General features: G+C 41.5%; 1 protein-coding gene across 2 annotated transcripts; it reads right to left on the bottom strand.

Annotated features, from left to right (window-relative positions):
- Window positions 1-889: 889 nt before the first annotated feature.
- On the bottom strand, window positions 890-19,286 carry LOC111951263 (solute carrier organic anion transporter family member 1C1). Of its 2 annotated transcripts, XM_023969304.2 has the most exons (15): window positions 18,919-19,284; window positions 18,578-18,676; window positions 16,695-16,836; window positions 16,118-16,250; window positions 15,748-15,872; window positions 14,604-14,750; window positions 14,052-14,150; window positions 11,771-12,058; window positions 11,014-11,178; window positions 10,305-10,500; window positions 6,628-6,793; window positions 6,127-6,323; window positions 5,452-5,516; window positions 5,191-5,308; window positions 890-3,663 (listed from the first exon to the last, which is right to left on the bottom strand). In XM_023969304.2, exons 2-15 carry the CDS (start codon window positions 18,626-18,628, stop codon window positions 3,450-3,452), a joined length of 2,106 nt encoding a protein of 701 aa, XP_023825072.1. In that variant the 5' UTR covers window positions 18,629-18,676; window positions 18,919-19,284; the 3' UTR covers window positions 890-3,449. The 2 variants fall into 2 exon arrangements, with proteins under 2 accessions (XP_023825072.1, XP_023825073.1); XM_023969305.2 differs by lacking the exon at window positions 14,052-14,150 and having other exon boundaries at window positions 18,919-19,286.
- Window positions 19,287-19,601: the final 315 nt, after the last annotated feature.

The following is a 19,601-nucleotide window of genomic DNA, read 5'->3' as shown; positions in this document are numbered from 1 at the left end:
AGAGCACATTAATTGGGATGACATCCCCTCTTATGGGAGACCAAAAAGAGCTGGCTGAAAGCCACATCTAGAATAAGCCATGCCTGCAATCTTCTGTTAGGCTACTGCTGCCAATCAGCAAGTGAGATGCATGTTGTCAACAGTTGAATCAGTGAAGACAGTAGGCTACTGGAAAGATTGCTAGTGGCCAAAATGGCAACAATTTGCGAGTACGTTTTTGAGACTTTTACAATATCTAACTGACAAGCGATAGTCGTTTGGCTCAGTTACCTTAGCTTTCTTGGGAACAGGAACAATGGTACGAGGGTTAACACGTTTAAATGTTTTACACCGCAGCCATTTAAACGTGTTAACCCTCGCAAGTCTGCCGGCCCAGACGGCATCCCTAGCCGCGTCATCCGAGCATGTGCAGACCAGCTGGCTGGTGTGTTTACGGACATATTCAATCAATCCCTATCCCAGTCTGCTGTTCCCACATGCTTCAAGAGGGCCACCATTTTTCCTGGTGCCACTGCAGAAACATTGATGCACTCGCAGCCAAGATGTTGCAAGTTAACTGGTGCCACTGCAGAAACATTGATGCACTCCCAACCAAGATGTCGCAAGTTATTTTATACTTCAAGTGTCCTTGAATATTGCTAGTTTTATGTTGGTGGTGATAATTGGACAGTTATTTACTTGATTCTGGGCAGCTTTTAGCATGGTTGCCAATAAGGCTGTGGCATTATCTCTTTCATGCTCAAAGATCTTTTGGTGCAGCTGCAGTGTAGCAGGACATTTCAGGCTGCTAGCGACCAAAAGGTTATGAGTTGAAATTACATTTAAGGCAGATTCCAAATTGTGGTCAGAGTACAAGGTTTTACAATAATTTAAGTCAGAATACTTTAGACAAAGTGCAGAAATGTATTTGTGCCAATCTACAGTATCTCCACAGACCTGGTGGCACAGCAGCAACTTCAGGTAGGTAGTAACCCAGAAGTTGAATCCCAAGTAATCAGCATACAGCAACATTCTGTCCTTTAACATTAACACCTGCATTTTACTGTAACTATGATATCACATGTTGAAATGTTCCTCTCCTATGTTGTCCCATTTATTTCATGAGATTGTGTTTTCACATGTTGTCTTGTGTTGTTAGGTTCTTATTTTTCAGAGTAAACAACTCACAGACACTAGAGAAGCTTAACCAAGTTTAATTCTGCCCAATTACTTTGCTACTATGGCCTATTTATTGCCTTACCTCATCACGCCATTTGCACACATTGTATATAGACTTTTTTTTCTATTGTGTTATTGACTGTACGCTTGTTTATTCCATGTGTAACTCTGTGTTGTTGTTTGTGTCGCACTGCTTTGCTTTATCTTGGCCAGGTCGCAGTTGTAAATGAGAACTTGTTCTCAACTAGCTTACCTGGTTAAATAATGGGGAAATAATATATATATTAAAAAAGGGTCTTTACAGCTGTAATTCAGACAGCCAAACATTTCTCACCATCACAGGTATATATATCCCACATAAGACACTCCTTCTCTCCAATCCTTACACCTTATGGTTCCACAGGAAGAGGGTAACAGGATACTAAACTCTTATTACTCCCTTCGTGGGATCTGACCTGACCTCCTGACCTCAACCCCTCCTTCGCCTAGTCCACAGATGTCCATCTGCCTCCCCTGTAGCAATCCTTTGATCTCCTCCCAGCACATTCCACAGCCACTCTGTCTTTCTACAGATCTCACTCCTTAACTTCTCTAGGATAGGGGGCAGCATTTTCACTTTTGGATAAATAGCGTGCCCAATTTCAACTTCCTTCTACTCATCCCCAGAATATAAGATATGCATATTATTAGTAGATTTGGACTTATGTAGCAGGCAAAACCCCGAGGACTAACCATTCAGATTTTTTATTTTTTTAGGTCACTGTCTGTTCAATGAGTTTTCATTGGGATACTAGATTTCTAATCAACCTGTTTGCAGTTCCTACCGCTTCCACTGGATGTCACCAGTCTTTGGAAATWGGTTGAGGTTATTCCTTTGTGCAATGAAGAAGTAYGGCCATCTGGAATCAGTGTAACGTTATGTGTACTGTTTGAGAGWTGCGCAAGACTAGAAAAGTAGCGTTAGTTTGTTGTCCTCCTGTATTGAAAACAGATAGACCCGTCTTCAATTTGATCGATTATTAACGTTTAAAAATACCTAAAGTTGTATTACAAAAGTAGTTTGAAATTTTTAGGCAAAGTTTACCGTTAACTTTTGAGATATTTTGTAGTGACGTTGCGCAAATTGGAAGCTGTTTTTTTCTGGATCAAACGCGCCAAATAAATGGACATTTTGGATATATATGGACGGAATTAATCGAACAAAAGGACCATTTGTGATGTTTATGGGACATATTGGAGTGCCAACAAAAGAAGCTCGTCAAAGGTAAGGCATGATTTATATTTTATTTCTGCGTTTTGTGTTGCGCTTGCAGGGTTGAAATATGCTACTCTCTCTTTGTTTACTGTTGTGCTATCATCAGATAATAGCATCTTATGCTTTCGCCGAAAAGCCTTTTTGAAATCTGACATGTTGGCTGGATTCACAACGAGTGTAGCTTTAATTTGGTATCTTACATGTGTGATTTAATGAAAGTTTGATTTTATATAATTTTTTTGAATTTGGCGCTCTACATTTTCCCTGGCTATTGGCCAAGTGGGACGCAAGCGTCCCACCTATCCCAGAGAGGTTTTAATATACTATGCGTCTGATCTATCATGTCTTCAATATCTCAATGTTCATCATTTCGAAAACACAAGCTGTGTTTCAAGATGTAAAAGTAGAAAGTATTATGCTGACATTTTTGCATCCCCTTGTTGTCACGTTGCTTCACATTTTTTGTGTAGATTGTTGACCCCACAAATGTTTTTACATACAAAGTGGATTAAAATGTAACACAATAAAATGTGAAGAAATACAATGGGTCTGAATACTTTTGCAAGGCACTGTATATAACAAGAGAGAAATCGAAATAGGCCAGAAATCAAGTTTCGAAAGAACTTGTAAGAGGTTTTTTGTTTATAGTATGTACAAGGGTCCTTCGGATGGGAAAGGGAGAGATAGAGACACGTAATAGGTGCGGACTGTGGTTGGCAAACTATTCATAATAACTCATATGGGAGGAATACTTCATTGGGATCTCATATTTTGAATACTGCATTAATAACATTGAGAGGATGGTAAATATATCAGGGCTTTGGTCGATGAGATCTAGCAGCAAAAACAGTTTCACAAATAGCGACCAATTCCTACCAATGTACTGGGTCTTGGCTTAAGACTGTACCGAGTTGTGGCAAAAAATGGACTTGTTCATTTGACAAGTCACCAAATACCCCAAAACACTTCAGGTGGATCATGGGCATGGCACAATACAGGATCAAAAACCATTTGTTTTGGAAATCTCTTTGGTATCTCAGATGGTGCTCTCACTGTCCCTGTCCAGGTCCTCATTGTTCTTAAAGATGCTGACCATGGCATGTCCATTGGGATTGTTGTTCCCATTGGCCTCCAGGGCGGTAGCCTTGGCCTGGCTCTTCTTCTGCCGCTTGGACAGTTGCAGGTACAGCACCCACCACAGCAGGTTGGCCATGCCGTATAGACAATAGACCAGACCCAGGAACGTTATTCTATGGGGTAGAGAAGGGACAGAGGTTATCTTCTTATGGCTGCAGGGGCAGTATTGAGGAGCTTGGATGAAAGGTGCAGAGAGGTGCCCAGAGTAAACGGCCTGCTCCTCAGTCATAGTTGCTAATATATGCATGTTATTATTAGTATTGGATAGAAAACACTCTGAAGTTTCTAAGACTGTTTGAATTATGTCTGTGAGTATATCGGAACTCATATGGCAGGCAAAAACCTAAGAAAAAAATCCAAACAGGAAGTGGTAATTCTGAGGCTGGTCGATTTTCAACCAAGATCCTATTGAAATCACAGCGAGATATGGATGAGTTTGCACTTCCTACAGCTTCCACTAGATGTCAACAGTCTGTAGAACCTTGTCTGATGCCTCTACTGTGAAGGGGGGGCGAATGAGAGGGGAATTAGTCAGGTCTGCCATGACCTGACCATGTTTTGACCATGCACGTTCACATGAGAGGGAGCTCTGTTCCATCGCTCATCTGAAGTCAATGTAATTCTCCGGTTGGAACGTTATTCAAGATTTATGTTAAAAACATTCTAAAGATTGATTCAATACATCGTTTGACATGTTTCTACTGACTGTTACGGAACTTTTGGACATTTYGTCWGCTTTTAGTGAACGCGCTTCCTGACGTTGGATTTGTTTACCAAACACGCTACAAAAATAGCTATTTGGACATAAATGATGGACATTACCGAACAAAACAAACATTTATTTTGGAAGTGGGAGTCCTGGGAGTGCATTCCGACGAAGATCAGCAAGGGTAAGTGAAGATTTATAATGCTTTTTATGAGTTTTGTTGACTGCACAATTTGGCGCGTAACTGTATGGCTTGCTTTTGTGGCTGAACACTGTTTTCAGATGATTGAATATTGTGTTTTGCCGTAAAGCTTTTTGAAATCTGACACAGCGGTTGCATTAAGAACAAGTGTATCTTTAATTATATGTAAAACATGAATCTTTCAAAGTTTATGATGAGTATTTCTGTTATTTGACGTGGCTCTCTGCAATTTCTCCGGATATTTTGGAGGCATTTCTGAACATGGCGCCAATGTAAACTGAGGTTTTTGGATATAAATATGAACTTAATCGAACAAGACCAATGTATTGTGTAACATGAAGTCCTATGAGTGTCATCTGATGAAGATCATCAAAGGTTAGTGATTAATTTGATCTCTATTTGTGCTTTTTGTGACTCCTCTCTTTGGCTGGAAAAATGGCAGAATTTTTCTGTGAGTTGATGGTGACCTAACATAATCGTTTGTGGTGCTTTCGCTGAAAAGCCTATTTGAAATCGGACACTTTGGTGGGATTAACAACAAGATTACCTTTAAAATGGTATAAGATACATGTATGTTTGAGGCATTTTAATTCTGAGATTTCTGTTGTTTGAATTTGGCGCCCTGCACTTTCACTGGCTGTTGTCATATCATCCCGTTAACGGGATTTCAGCCATAAGAAGTTATAATAAAGTCCATCCATCCATTTATCAGTTGAGTTCAGTTGACTGTACCTGAATGCATGTGAGTCGTAGAGTCTGCATGCTCCTTGACCCCCACATCGCTTTAATCCCCACTTCAGACACGTCCTGTCAATCAAAGCTCCAAAGTAGATAGGGGGAGGGATTCCACCTGCAAGCACACACATAAGTTACTGAAGTGTTTTTCTCTCTCAAGTTCCTCAACCAAAGACATTGAAAGAAAATAGAACATTTTGAGAATGTTCCACAAGGTTCTAAGATTGTTCATACCCTCAAAAAATGTATCTTACTTACCCAGAGTTCTGCCTATCAATGTATGCATCCCAAGAGCCAGTGATTTTAAATCGGGGTGTATAGATCTGAAACAAAACAAAAGCAACACATTGAGGGTAAACAAAGTTTGCAAACAAGAACAATACAAAAGCGATTCCAATCACAAGTGGGCAGTTTCAGTTGTGTAAAGTTAAAAAGTACTACTTAAGTAGTTTTGGGGGGTATCTGTACTTTACTATTTATATTTTTGACAACTTTTACTTCATTACATCCCTAATGAATATAATGTACTTTTTACTCCATACATTTTCCCTGACATGTTGAATACTTAAGACTGGAAAATGGTCCAATTCACACACTTAACAAGAACACATCCCTGGTTAGCCCTACTGCCTCTGATCTGGTAGACACTCAGAATCATGTCTGAGTGTTGGAATGTTTGCTTAATATAAGGAATTTGAAATTATTTTGACTTTTGATACTTAAGTATAATTTTGCAATTACATGTGCTTTCAATACTTAAGTATATTTCAAACCAAATACTTTTAGACTTTTACTCAAGAAGTATTTTACTGGGTGACTTTCACTTTAACTTGAGCCATTTTAATTAAGGTATCTTTACTTCTACTCAAATATGACAATTGGGTACTGTTTCCACCACTGGGCAGTTCCATCCATCCTATTGTCTTGTCTTACCTGAGCAGGACGATATATCCAGATGTGCCCCCGCAGGCAGAGACGAAGGCCCCCAGGACAGAGACAGCCATGTAGAACTTAAACATCCTGTCACAATCACTCTTCCTGGGGCACTGGCCCAAGATGGCGGACATGTTGGTTGGTGGAGCCATCAGCCCCACATTCAGCTCCTGCATACATGTGCAGTTATGGAACTCCTGTGGAACACAGGAAGATGGAAAAACAGAAGGAGAAACAGTGACTTTAAATTCATCAAAGTTGGTTATGGGTTTGACCCACAAGGTGCGCAGGTTTTGGCTCCAGCCCAGTACTAACGCAACGGATTGTGTGGTATAGTATATAACATTCCGAAGTGTTCACTGGAGTTCTACACTCATATGTTGTCCCTATGGAAACAGAGACTTCTGTAACAACAGAGAGATGTATGTGTTAATAAACAAGGCAGGAGGAGTTGAGAGTAACTCAGAACACATTTAGACATTTAGTCATGAGATGTCTTACCATCTCCTTGCCAACGCCCGTGGAGGTCTGGCAGCCAGCAAGACAGGGGGAGGCGTAGGTGATGCCATTTCTGGCACACACAGGGTCCCAGTGTTTCAGGGAACAGGAGCAGCCCATGTTACACTGAGACAGCAAGCTCTCCTGCTGGTAAGACACCTCTGTAGCACTGGGGGATAAAGGTAACAATGTGGCTATGAGTCAAAAGTGTGACAATGTACTGTGTTTATTGTTTTACAAGGCAGTGCCGTGCAACGATAATGACCACAAAGACAAAGATCAAAGTTTGTATTTTGTTATCTTATATTATCTAAATCAGTAGCAACAGTAATAGACAAGCAAAATCTGATTGTGTAGCAATCCAAATATAATATTTGATGAAGCACACTCACACTGTGCTTCATGCCTTCTCTTAGAACCACTGTATAAACGCTAAGTGTCCAGCTATTTACATTTCTACAAATTAATTTACTCTATTTACGCAATATGAACTACAGTATTTACCCTTGGTAACCCACTTCTTGGGTTGTCACACTGTAGGAAGTATTGGATGAGCAGGAGGCAGGAGAGGAACTTACCCTAACCCTAACCTTTACAGTGCTTTCATAAAGTATTCCCTTGACTTTTTCTGCATTTTGTTGTGTTACAGCCTGAATTCAAAATGGAATAATATGAACTCAGCAAAAAAAGAAAAGTCCTCTCACTGTCAACTGTGTTAATTTTCAGCAAACTTAACGTGTAAATATTTGTATGAACATAAAAAGATTCAACAACTGAGACACAAACTGAACAAGTTCCACAGACATGTGACTAGCAGAAATGGAATAATGTGTCCCTGAACAAAAGGGGGGGGTCAAAAGTAACAGTCAGTATCTGGTGTGGCCACCAGCTGCATTAAGTACTGCAGTGCATCACCTCCTCATGGATTGCACCAGATTTGCCAGTTCTTGCTGTGAGATGTTACCCCACTCTTCCACCAAGGCACCTGCAAGTTCCCGGACATTTCTGGGGAGAATGGCCCTAGCCTTTACCCTCTGATACAACAGGTCCCAGACTTGCTCAATGGGATTGAGATCCGGGCTCTTCGCTGGCCATGGCAGAACACTGATATTCCTGTCTTGCAGGAAATCACACACAGAACGAGCAGTATGGCCCCGCCACCTCCAAATCAATCCCGCTCCAGAGTACAGGTCTCGGTGTAACGCTCATTCCTTCGACGATAAACGCGAATCCGGCCATCACTCCTGGTGAGACAAAACCACGACTCGTCAGTGAAGAGCACTTTTTGCCAGTCCTGTCTTGTCCAACGACGGTGGTGAGGACCTGCCTTACAGGCCTACAAGCCCTCAGTCCAGACTGTTTCAGCCTATTGCGGACAGTCTGAGCACTGATGGAGGGATTGTGCGTTCCTGGTGTAACTCGGCAGTTGTTGTTGCCATCCTGTACCTGTCCCGCAGGTGTGATGTTCAGATGTACCGATCCTGTGCAGGTGTTGGTACACGTGGTCTGCCACTGCGAGGGCAATCCGCTGTCTGTCCTGTCTCCCTGTACCGCTGTCTTAGGCGTCTCACAGTACGGATTGTGGCATACAGCAGGTCAGCCACCAGGGGGAGACTCGTCGAGGCCTGTTAGCAGATGGAGTATACATCACGAGGCGATGGCTCCATCTGCTGGACGTGCCAGGTCTCGACGGGCTCCCCAGCCATGACTAATTGGGGCTGTTTGGCAGCTGGTGAGTAAACAAGGGCGGATTGTTCACCAGCTGTGCAAGGCCCATAAAGCTGCCAGAAGGGCAGCACACAAGGGGACTGGGGGAAGTAAGGTGACTTCCGTGTAGTTGGAGACGGTGCCCGAGCGGAAACGAGGGAATTTGAGTTTGAGTGCCAAACAGGATACAGCCAGACCCGGAGCCCTGAAGAAGGTATCCCGGAGAGGGTCTCATGGGGGAGACCTATCCTTTTCTTTTTTGAACTATTATTTAAATAAACACCCTTGAAACTGAGCTAATCCTGCTCTGTCCGTGTCTGTTCTGGGTAAACGTCTTGACCAAACCCCCTGGTCTGCCACAGGACATTGACATTTATTACCCTGGCCACATCTACAGTCCTCATGCCTTCTTGCAGCATGCCTAAGGCACGTTCACGCAGATGAGCAGGGACCCTGGGAATCTTTCTTTTGGTGTTTTTCAGAATCAGTAGAAAAGCCTATTTAGTGTCACTGTGACCTTAATTGTCTGTAAGCTGTTAGTGTCTTAACGACCGTTCCACAGGTGCATGTTCATTAATTGTTTATGATTCATTGAACAAGCATGGGAAACAGTGTTTAAACCCTTTACAATGAAGATCTGTGAAGTTATTCGGATTTTTATGAATTATCTTTGAAAGACAGGGTCCTGAAAAAAGGACGTTTCTTCTTTTTGTTGAGTTTATATATACTTTTTACACACAATACACCATTATGACGAAGGTAGGCATTGGTAGGCATTTTTGAAAATGTATTGAAAATTAAATACAGAAATATCTAATTTACATAAGTATTCACACCCCTGAATGAATACTTTGTAGAAGCCTCTTTGGCAGCGATTACAGCTGTGAGTCTTTCTGGCCAAGTCTCAAAGAGCTTTCCACACCTGGATTGTACAACATTTGCCCATTTATTCTTTTCAAAATTCTTAACTCTTTCAAATTGATTGTTGATCATTGCTAAACAACCGTTTCCGTGTCTTGCCACTCAGGAACATTCACTGTCTTATTGGTAAGCAACTACAGTGTAGATTTGGCCTTATGTTTTAGGTTTGTCCTTGCGTAATGTGTTTTATTGGATTTGTCCCCAAATATAATAATGTTTGTTATTCACGACAAAAAATGTATTGCTTTGCCACATTTTTTGCAGTATTACTTTAGTGCCTTGTTGCAACATTTTTATTCTGTACAAGCTTCCTTCTTTTCACTCTGTGAATTAGGTTAGTATTGTCGAGTAACTACAATGCTGTTGATCCATCCTAAGTTTTCTCCTACCACAGCCAGTCAATTCTGTAACTGTTTTAATGTCACCATTGGCCTCATGGTGAAATCCCTAAGCGGTTTCCTTCCTTTCCGGCAACTGAGTTAGGAAGGACGCCTGTATAATTGTAGTGACCGGGTGTATTGATACAGCATCCAAAGAGTAATGAATAACTTCACCAAGCTCAAAAGAGATATTGAATGTGTGTTTTTTTATTTTTACACATCTACCAATAGGTGCCCTTTGCGAGGCATTGGAAAAACCTCCCTGGTCTTTGTGGTTGAATCTGTTTTTGAAATTCACTGCTTGACTGAGAGACCTTACAGATAATTAATTGTATGTGTGGGGTACACTATTATTGCAGACAGAGTAAGTCTATGCAACTTTTTATGACTTGTTAAGCAAATTTGTACACCTGAACATATTTAGGCTTGCCATAACAAAGGTGTTGCATACTTAATGATTCAAGACATCTTTTCATTCTTAAGTAATTTGTAAAAAATTTGAAAAACATAATTCCACTTTGACATTATGAGGTATTGTGTGTAGGCCAGAGACACACAATCTCAATGTAATCAATTTTAAAATCAGGCTGTAACCTAACACAATTTGGAAAAAGTCAAGGGGTGTGGATACCTTCTGACAGCACTGTATATTGCATGAACTACACTACTTACCCTTGATAGGTCATGGTGAGGCCAGCCACCTCTGAGTTGTCACACTGTAGGAAGTACTGGACGAGCAGGAGGCAGAAGGAGAGGAAGGAGGACATGATGGAGAGTCGGGCTGCTCCCAGAACGCTCAGTTTGAACCGCTTCATCACCAAGCCTCCCACGATGACCCCAACTGCCACCGCAGGCAGGTTCATCGAACCTGGACAGAGACAGACAGGTCAAGTTTGTAGTACTTTCTTTCCCAAAAGCGGTCAAATCATTTGCCATGCATCACATTTTAAAACATAAAACAGGCTAAATTGAAAGATTTGTAAAGACTGTCAGGAAAGTAGTTGAGCATAGATGGAAACATGTGTATCAGCATGATTTATAATGTTTAGCATGTGTAAAACTAATGCATAGTAGACTATTTTAAATGCACGGTTACTGCTGAGAGTACAAGCTGTGTGGGAAAAGTGTTGCATGACAGTCATGTACAATATGAGCTAGATACTCGTTGACAAGTGGTGGTGAGTAATCAGGTTAGCCACTGTACTATCTAATAACGGTACAGAGTGCTCTTTCAGTTTAAAGTTGCCGCCCACACATGCACCCACTTTTAGTCATGTTTATCTCAGTCACATGTTCTTTCAATGGCAGCACGGCTTCGGCTTTCTTCTGAGTGAAGGCGAGAGAAAGTGTCTGTGTGTGTGCCTCTTGTACTGTAGCCTACCTATCAAGAAGATTGCCTTGGAGGGAGACTGCCCGTAGACCTGCTCCATGAACTTGGGTTTGAAGGTGATCATCCCTATGAAGCCATTGAACGCCACCACGGACGTCAGGATGATCAGCAGGTAGACTTTGTTGCTGAACAGCCTTTTCAGGGACGGCGCAAAATCTGGAAATAACAAGAAATAACACAATTCAGAAAGGCATATTGTAATATTCAGTAACATCAAAATAGTTGGAGGCAGGGAAATCAAATGTTCAACAATACATTGATCACTCTAGTATAATGGCATAGATAAGGTACAGTATCCACCATATAATGAAATGTGGTCAATGGAATGTGGCATTTGTAATCATTTGGCTGTAGTCAGAGTCTGTACTGTCACTAAGTTGTCAGTCTTGAGCAACGCTTGGTCCTATGTCTCACATAAATTAGTGCTTAAATGGGGTCAGGGGTTAGGGGTCTGTTAAGGGTCAGTGGTCAGACTCTGGATCAGGTTTGTCTAAGCTGTAATGTCCATCAATGATTGAAGACAATGCAAGAATTCTGCCGCCTCAGTTCCATTAGTCACTAGCCTCTTTCCCCAGCACCTAACAACTCTGGGATCATAGATTTGAAAGTATTGGACAGCTGAAGGTTAGTTAGCAGAAACACAACTTTGGGCAAGGTGGAGCCATGACTTTTTCCAACACCTATCCCACCCTCTCTGAAGCTAGGTGAAGGGACTAGGAATGTATAAATGGAATCAATCCCACAATACCTTTAGCCATGGCAGCCATGGTGACAGGCTGTGGTGCATCCTCCTCAGTATTGTCCTCTGGTAGGAAACTGCCCTGCTCCTGGTCCACCTCTGAGGTGTCAGAGGAACTCTTCGCCTGTATGTCCTCCTTCTGTTTCTTTTTGCTGGGGCTCTTGCACTGCTTAGCCATAGTATTGGGGAGGAACCAAAATGGAATCCCAGCCAGGAGCATCAGTAAGCCAGATACCAGGAAGCCTAACCACCAGGCCCCCACCCAGCGAGAGTCCTTGTGGTTGATGGAGATGCTCTCTGTGGGTAGGAGAGAGATACAGATGTGAGTGAATATGAGGGTAACATGGTCAATTGATCAGACATTGCCTTAAAATAACTAACTAACTGCTGAATTCTGGGCTGCTGAATTCATATTCCATTATAATCTGAAATAGCAATAATATCAATATCAATGTTATCAAGTAATGCTCAAAATGTGGAGAATCAGCTACATGGCTCAATTAGCTCTATAGAAATCCCTGGTAATCTTAGCTCTCTAAGGACCATCATTACTACACAGCAAATTCTCCAGTTGAATAAACACTGATTCTTACATTTAACACTGTTCCAGTGTCTATACGGGTCCACACTTTTCAGTGTTAAATTAACACTTTGCTTAGTGTAAAGTCCCGTTTGCATATTTTCCAGTGTGCTTTTCGAGTAGTTACCACCCACGACTGTGTATGTTAGTGACAGAGACATGGTTGTTCATTGATTTTCAGTCTTGTCACCATCACCAAGTGAGATCCAAAGTGAATATGCTTTCGTTAAAATCAAATTCTTTAAGACACTACAATAATGAGTGCACAAAACATTAAGAACACCTTCCTAATATTGAGAACTGCTGGCCCATGTTGACTCCAATGCTTCCCACAATTGTGTCAAGTTGGCTGGATGTCCTTTGGGTGGTGGGCCATTATTGATACACACGGGAAACTGTTGAGCGTGAAAAACACAACAGCATTGCTGTTCTTGACACAAACTGGTGCGCCTGGCACCTACTACCATACCCTGTTCAAAGGCACTTACATCTTTTGTCTTGCCCATTCACCCTCTGAATGGCACAAATACACAATCCATGTCTCAATTGTCTCAAGGCTTAAAAATCATTATTTAACCTGTCTCCTACTCTTCTTTTACACTGATTGAAGTGCATTTAACAAGTGCCATCAATGTGGGATCGTAGCGTTCACCTGGTCAGTCTATATCATGGAAAGAACAGTATGAAATAATATTTTGGATACTCTGTATTTCATAAGGCCTAGTTTTACCCTAATGCAGTGGCCTGAAACTCATGGTTTTACAGGCCACTTCAGGTCTGCAAGTCACATTATGCTGGCTTGCAAAGTCATGTGTAATTCCTCTTGGAATCCAGCCAGAATGAGAATATCCAACATTTGGAATTGTTATTTACTCGCAACCTGCATTCAGCATGATTGCCAGGGTTGGGAAAGCAAAGATATGACAGTACCTAAAGCATCTAAACTTGAACAACCATTTCAGTAACGGGTGAAATAAGTCCAAGTAACAGATTGGATTAGTTTAGAACAATGTATGTTATTTATATTTACATTGCATAAAGTTAATTAATCAATCAATGTACATTTAAAAAATATAGAAATTGCAACAAACAATTCTAAAAAATCACCCTGTAATAGAGCATGCTAGGAAATATGATAATGATGGGTGTGGTTTTGGTTCAACACTGGTTATTAACATCAACACTGGGGTTATTTTACACCACTGAGTGTTAATTTAACTCTTACAGAGTTCATTTAACTCCTGAATTAACATTAGAAATGTTATATTGAGAAATCAACCAAAGTTAACACTGCCCAATTTGCTGTGTGGATAAAAATATACTGTTCTAGGTAGATAGGATAATTCTTCTCTTAATGCAAACAGATTTAAATGTCTCTATGTTTAGAAATGACCTTCAGCACCCAACAAGTCCCAACCAATAAACTCGAGATGACCAAACCGTTCTGCAAACAAACCACACAAACAACTACCCTCTGACACGATTTAGCAACATCATAGAAGTTAATCAACTTCAGATTCAACCCAAATAGATGGATTAACAAGTAAGTAACTAATAACTAGTAACTAATATTAGTAACTAATAAACGAGGCAAATGCAACATGATTATTAGTAACACATATTCCGCCATAAATACAATATTGATGTGCACATATAAATACGTCCTAACTTACATAAAAAGTAGGATTTGTTAATTCAAGGGTCGGTTACCTAAATCCACAGAGCCAATGTCCACATAGATTTTGGCACAAAAGGAGCCAAACATGAAGCCAAATACAGGCCCCAGGATGCCAACAGTCTGTAAACACGCTGAGGCAGAGGAGACAGAGAGAGTTGATCAGATACAGTTCAAGCAGCAATCAACAGCAAAGACAATAGATTTAACTGAAGTTAGTTCGGCCATATTCGTTTACCATATGGTTTGCTGTAGCTGATACATTTAAGTCAGCTACCGGTATTTGTAGGACGGCAGATTTTGATATGGAATGCCTGAATAGATTGTTTCTAACCAAGGTTTACACAATACAAGTGGTAGGTGCTGGGTGAAGTTGCCCCAAGATGCTGATCTTGGGTCAGTTTTCTTTTCCCCACTAATGGTTAAGTTTAGGATTGAGGAGGGGAAGCTGATCCTAGACCTACGTCTAGGGGAAACTTCAACCGGGAGCGATGTGGTATGGAAGAGGTTGAAGAGACGCAGTATGGTATAAAAAGAGGTTTACTATCCAATGTTGATATGGTACACCTGAAAAGTGTTTTACTAACCAAGGTAGATGGCAGTGTTCTCCTTTCTGGCGTAGTCGTCCAGATAGGACACTCCTAAAGGCATGACAGGCGTCTCTCCAATCCCACGCAGCATGTTACCCAGGAATACATAGATCCACAAGGAAGAGCCTGCCTCCTTCTCACACGCTGTGGGAACACAAAACACGGTTTCTTAATCCTGGGGACTCAAAGGTGTGCATATTTTTGTTTTTGCCCTAGCAATAAGACACTTGATTCAACTAATCCACTCATCAATCCTTTGCTTTAAATCAGGTGTGTTAGGGCTAGTACAAAAACAAAAAAGTACATAATTTTGGTTTCCTAGGACCAGTATTCAGAAAAAAAGGTATACAATTAGGATCAACTTTCTTGTCCTTAAGGGCAAAATGGTCTTGAATACACAGTGCTGCTTCATAAAAAAATAACTTGTGGCAATTTTTTATATTTTTTAAACTTTTCTCTCCATTTTCGTGATATCCAATTGCGATCTTGTCTCATCGCTGCAACTCCCCAACGGGCTCGGGAGAGGCGAAGGTTGAGTCATGCGTTCTCCAAAACATTACCCGCCAAACCACGCATCTTAACACTCGCCCAACCCGGCAGCCAGCTGCACCAATGTGTCGGGGGAAACACTGTTCGACTGACGACCAAAGTCCGGCCCGCCCCAACAGTGTAATGAGCCATGTAAAGCCCAACCCGTCCAAACCCTCCCCTAACTCGGACGACGCTGGGCCAAATTGTGCGCCGCCCTATGGGACTCCTGGTCACGGCCAGTTGTGACACAGCCTGGAATCAAACCCGGGTCTGTAGTGACACCTCTGGCACTTTTAACCTGTGACACACCATTTATCTGAGATTGGCGCAGTGGAGGCTAGTGGGAGGAACTATAGAACAATGGGCTCATTGTCATGGCTGGAATGGAATAAATGGAACGGAGTCGTGGTTTCCATATGTTTGATACCATTCCATTAATTCCATTCCATGTATTCCATTGAGCCCGTCCTCATATAGCTCCTCCCACTAGCCTCATCTGGTTTGGCGCTAATACTGTATGTAGACTAAAATTCATAGGAATAATATATTGAACTATGTTCCCAGATGCAGCCAGACTCTGATGCTGCAGTGATGGTGATTGACTTGTTACCTGCTTTACTCGCAGCTGTATCCTGATCATTTATGACCAGATGACTGGTGTTGGCCAGACAAGGCAGAATACTTTCTGTAGTGTTTTCCTCAGGTATATGTGACAGGGTTGTTTCATATACATACCTGCATGGGAAAGAAATGAAATGTATATTTCCTCTATAAAGTGATACAGTGGTTTTGAGAAGCCGCATGTCCCTTCTTCATACCCAAACATTTCCTTTGTTGTTTTTTGTAGCACTTCTTTCGAAGTGTTAAGATTTTCTTTCAATTCTTTATTGTCACGCCTTATGTTAACTTACATGTATGTACTATGCACAAATATAAACAGTCTAGAGATAGTCAATAAACCAAATAAGAGGTAGACTTACTGTCCCTGGAAGAAGTGTGGCAGAGCAGTGAGGAAGGCCCCAGCAGCCATGATGAGACAGCCAATCCCTATCAGTCTGGGCCTGTGGAGCTTCGCCCCAAAGTAACTCACAAATGCTATCACCAGCAGGTTACCTGGTAGGAGAGAGAACAGAACCATGATATAGCCAATGAGTAATGTTTATGGAGCTAAAGTTAGAAGGCAAAACCTCACAGAGCACAGGCTTTTACTGTTCCGAATCAAATCAACCCCAATACTTCTTGGAATGTGTTTCTTAAAGGATTGTGAGCAAAATGGTGAAAATTCCACCTAGCCCATTACAGGGCTTTAACTTTCAAACGTATTTGTCCCAGAGGAATTTTGGTTGTGCAGCAAGACCACACAAAAAAAGAAACATGGTATGGTTAGGTGGAGCCCTTTAACTGTACTGCTTACACACTTTCAGATGTTCAGGACACGTATATAGGGCCAGTGATTGATGTTCTCTTGTAGAACAATAAACATCATCTATTGATTTCGGGCCCTGGGAAAACAAGACCTTAGGACTAAGTACTTAGGACATTAGGATTTAGGCCTACCAATTTCAAAGCTGCCATCGATGACTCCTATGAGTGAGCTGGGGATGTCGAAGCGTCTCTCTATCTGGGTGATAGAGCTCTTCATGTAGCTTCCCCCGAAGGCTTTTGCAAAGTACACAAAGGACAGGGAAACCAGGAACAGCTATGAAAATAAACACAAAGCAGTGTTCGATGAAGGCAATGTCCCTAGAGTCTAGATGTTGATCTGAAGCCAGATTTGTGTTTCCCAGATTATAGTTAATGTTGGGGTTTGGGAAGGGTAAACTGACATCCTAAATCTACCCAGAGCACAACAAAACAACATTGAAGGGTCAGGAAAACATGAGTATGGATGATTTGACACCACTTCCACTGTCCTACATTCAGTTGATTGTTAATAAGACAGGACATCTACTGTAGTTCAAGACAATCCTAAAGCAACAAATAATACCCAGACAACAAGACCCTGACCCATTTGGAAAAGGTGTTGTCAACCAGCCATGTGCTGATATCGCTTCAGTTATGGATTCATAACAGACAAAGTAACAGGTTATTGGCCATCATAACAGTCAGTTCTAGGGAATAACTTATGTACGCATCTATAATTTATCTATTAAATAAATGTTAAATGTTAAATAAAATAGATCTATAAGTGTGTGTGTGTGTACAGTATGTATGGCTGAATAAATACAAACACTGTGTTTCAACCAAATATTTAGGTTGAAAAACTGCTTTGTCATTTTACAGGTCTGCCCCCTCCGCTCCCCCCCCTCCTGCTTCATCACCTTTTTGCCTATTTGGCCCCTCTCCCCTTCAGTCCAGATATAGTTAAGCGTTTGTTTGCTCTTTTGTTAGTCAATCTGCCGTTGGTGTTTTTTTCTAAAAGACTGAACCTGAGCTGTACAGAGAATAAACTATTAAAGAGCTGTCGGTAAAGGTCTGGGTCAGAGGCTATCCATGGAATACGTTTACACAATCACTGTAATCCCATTTGCCATAGTCAACAGCAGCAAATATAACAGCCAGGCTGTCATGTAAAAATCTTCCCAGCGTGAAATAGTTCACAATCATTCTGATCTTGTTCTGATTGTGACGTCATGCTGTAAAATTTCTCACAGTGTGAAAATGTTGCCAGTTCAATAATTGCACGCGTATCTCTTTATGTGGATGACTGAGCTCGTGAGGATGCCTCCCTCTCATACCTTCCCTCGAACTCTGAAAACTATTCTGTGGGCAAGCGCATATGCTTCACACATCTGCCAATCAATGGTGACAAGGAGTATTGACACTGACCAATCAGAAGCTTCTGGAGGCATGAGATCATCATATAAATACCCGGACTCGAGCACCAAAGTGCTAATGGTTGATGTGAGAAGATGTTTTTTTGGCACAAAGTTTTTGATTGACAGTGCATATATTTGTTAGTTAGATAGCTAAATCAAGGGCAAGGAAGGGTGAGAGAGAAACATCCGCATGAGCTCAGCCATCCGCATAAAGAGACGCACATGCAATTATTGAACTGGGAACTATTTCATGCTGGAAAGATTTTTACACGACACAGGCGGCCTCTCAATACTTGATTTACTTACTTAGTTGTCTTCATTCTTATGTGGAACATAAGGCTTCCATGAGAGAATGGCACTATTCCCTAGTTTCTGCCTGTCTGGACAGTACTTCAATCAGGCTTATTTCATCTTATTTAACATTTATTTTTTTCTTTCCGGGATATGTAATTTTCAAGAGACATCAGTTAAGTTCTCCTTGCAAGTTCTGTGTGGACCACTATTAAGTTCCAAATGTTTCTTTCCCAAGTACATCTAATTTGACTGTTTCTCTTCATCATCTACTAGGAGGCATACGTCCTTACTACCCAGAATACCCTGAAGATGAGTTAAAACACTGACCTTCAGTTTGGAGCAGCAAGGCTCCCGGGGTGCCTTGTTTTCAACACTCATGATGACCTCCGCAGTTGACACAGGTAAATGTAGAGTGATCCAGCGGACCTACAGGCAGACAGACGGCGAGATCTGGGGTTGACTACTGTGACTATAAAAACCTTCCGGTAGAATCACATTCTCTTTAGGTACACAAATGTCAGTGCAGCTACGCAGGTTAAGCATTACATAATCATTTTCTGCTCCTGTTGCTCTAGTCATTATTACCAATTACCAATCAAATCAGTCAACATACTATGTACAACACACACTATCCAGCACAAGGAACAGTATATTAATAAAAAAAATACCAGTTTTTATCAGTGCAGCAGCAGAGGTCCCACGAAGAGATGGAGAGATGTGTTAGAGCGGCAGAGGATTTCACTGACAGGACTTTGGTTGAAGAGCAAACCTTTATCTTAAAGAGGCATTATAGCCCAGGTAGTTTGGATCCTGGATGTTGATTGGCTGAAACTCTAACATCCATTCTACAGTAATCAGTAACCCGCAGGCCACCACTCATGTGAACTCTTTGATCATGTCGACATTCAGGTCGTCCCCTAAAAAAACGTGAGTGTCCATGAGAGAGGTAGGACCCAATCATAGGAATCCTGGAGCAGAGTCCACAAGGTTCACGGAACACTATGTCACAGACGCAAAGCAAATAGACATAAACATGCTCACACATTTACACACATTTACACACGTCACACATTTATACACATTTACACACACACTGAACTCATGGAAAGAATATCATATGAGAGACTCCGTGACACACTGTAAATCCTCTCCTTGAGTCCTACTACTAAAAACGGTGTATTTTACAAGCAGGTCACGTAGAGTTAAAGTCTAAATCTTCTACAGACTTGCAGTGATTATGGTCCCTTTTCCTCCCTCATGAAACTCATTTATGCTTTTCTAAGGCAGGGTGTAACCATGCCTGTTCAAAGTCTTCCAGGTCTTTGTTGTGGAGTTTCAAACAATGTCGCTC

This window comes from Salvelinus sp. IW2-2015, linkage group LG24 (genome assembly GCF_002910315.2).
Source record: "Salvelinus sp. IW2-2015 linkage group LG24, ASM291031v2, whole genome shotgun sequence".
NCBI lineage: Eukaryota > Metazoa > Chordata > Actinopteri > Salmoniformes > Salmonidae > Salvelinus > Salvelinus sp. IW2-2015.
The sequence above is the reverse complement of the archived record's forward strand: the minus strand, read 5'-3'. Positions and strand labels throughout refer to the sequence as shown.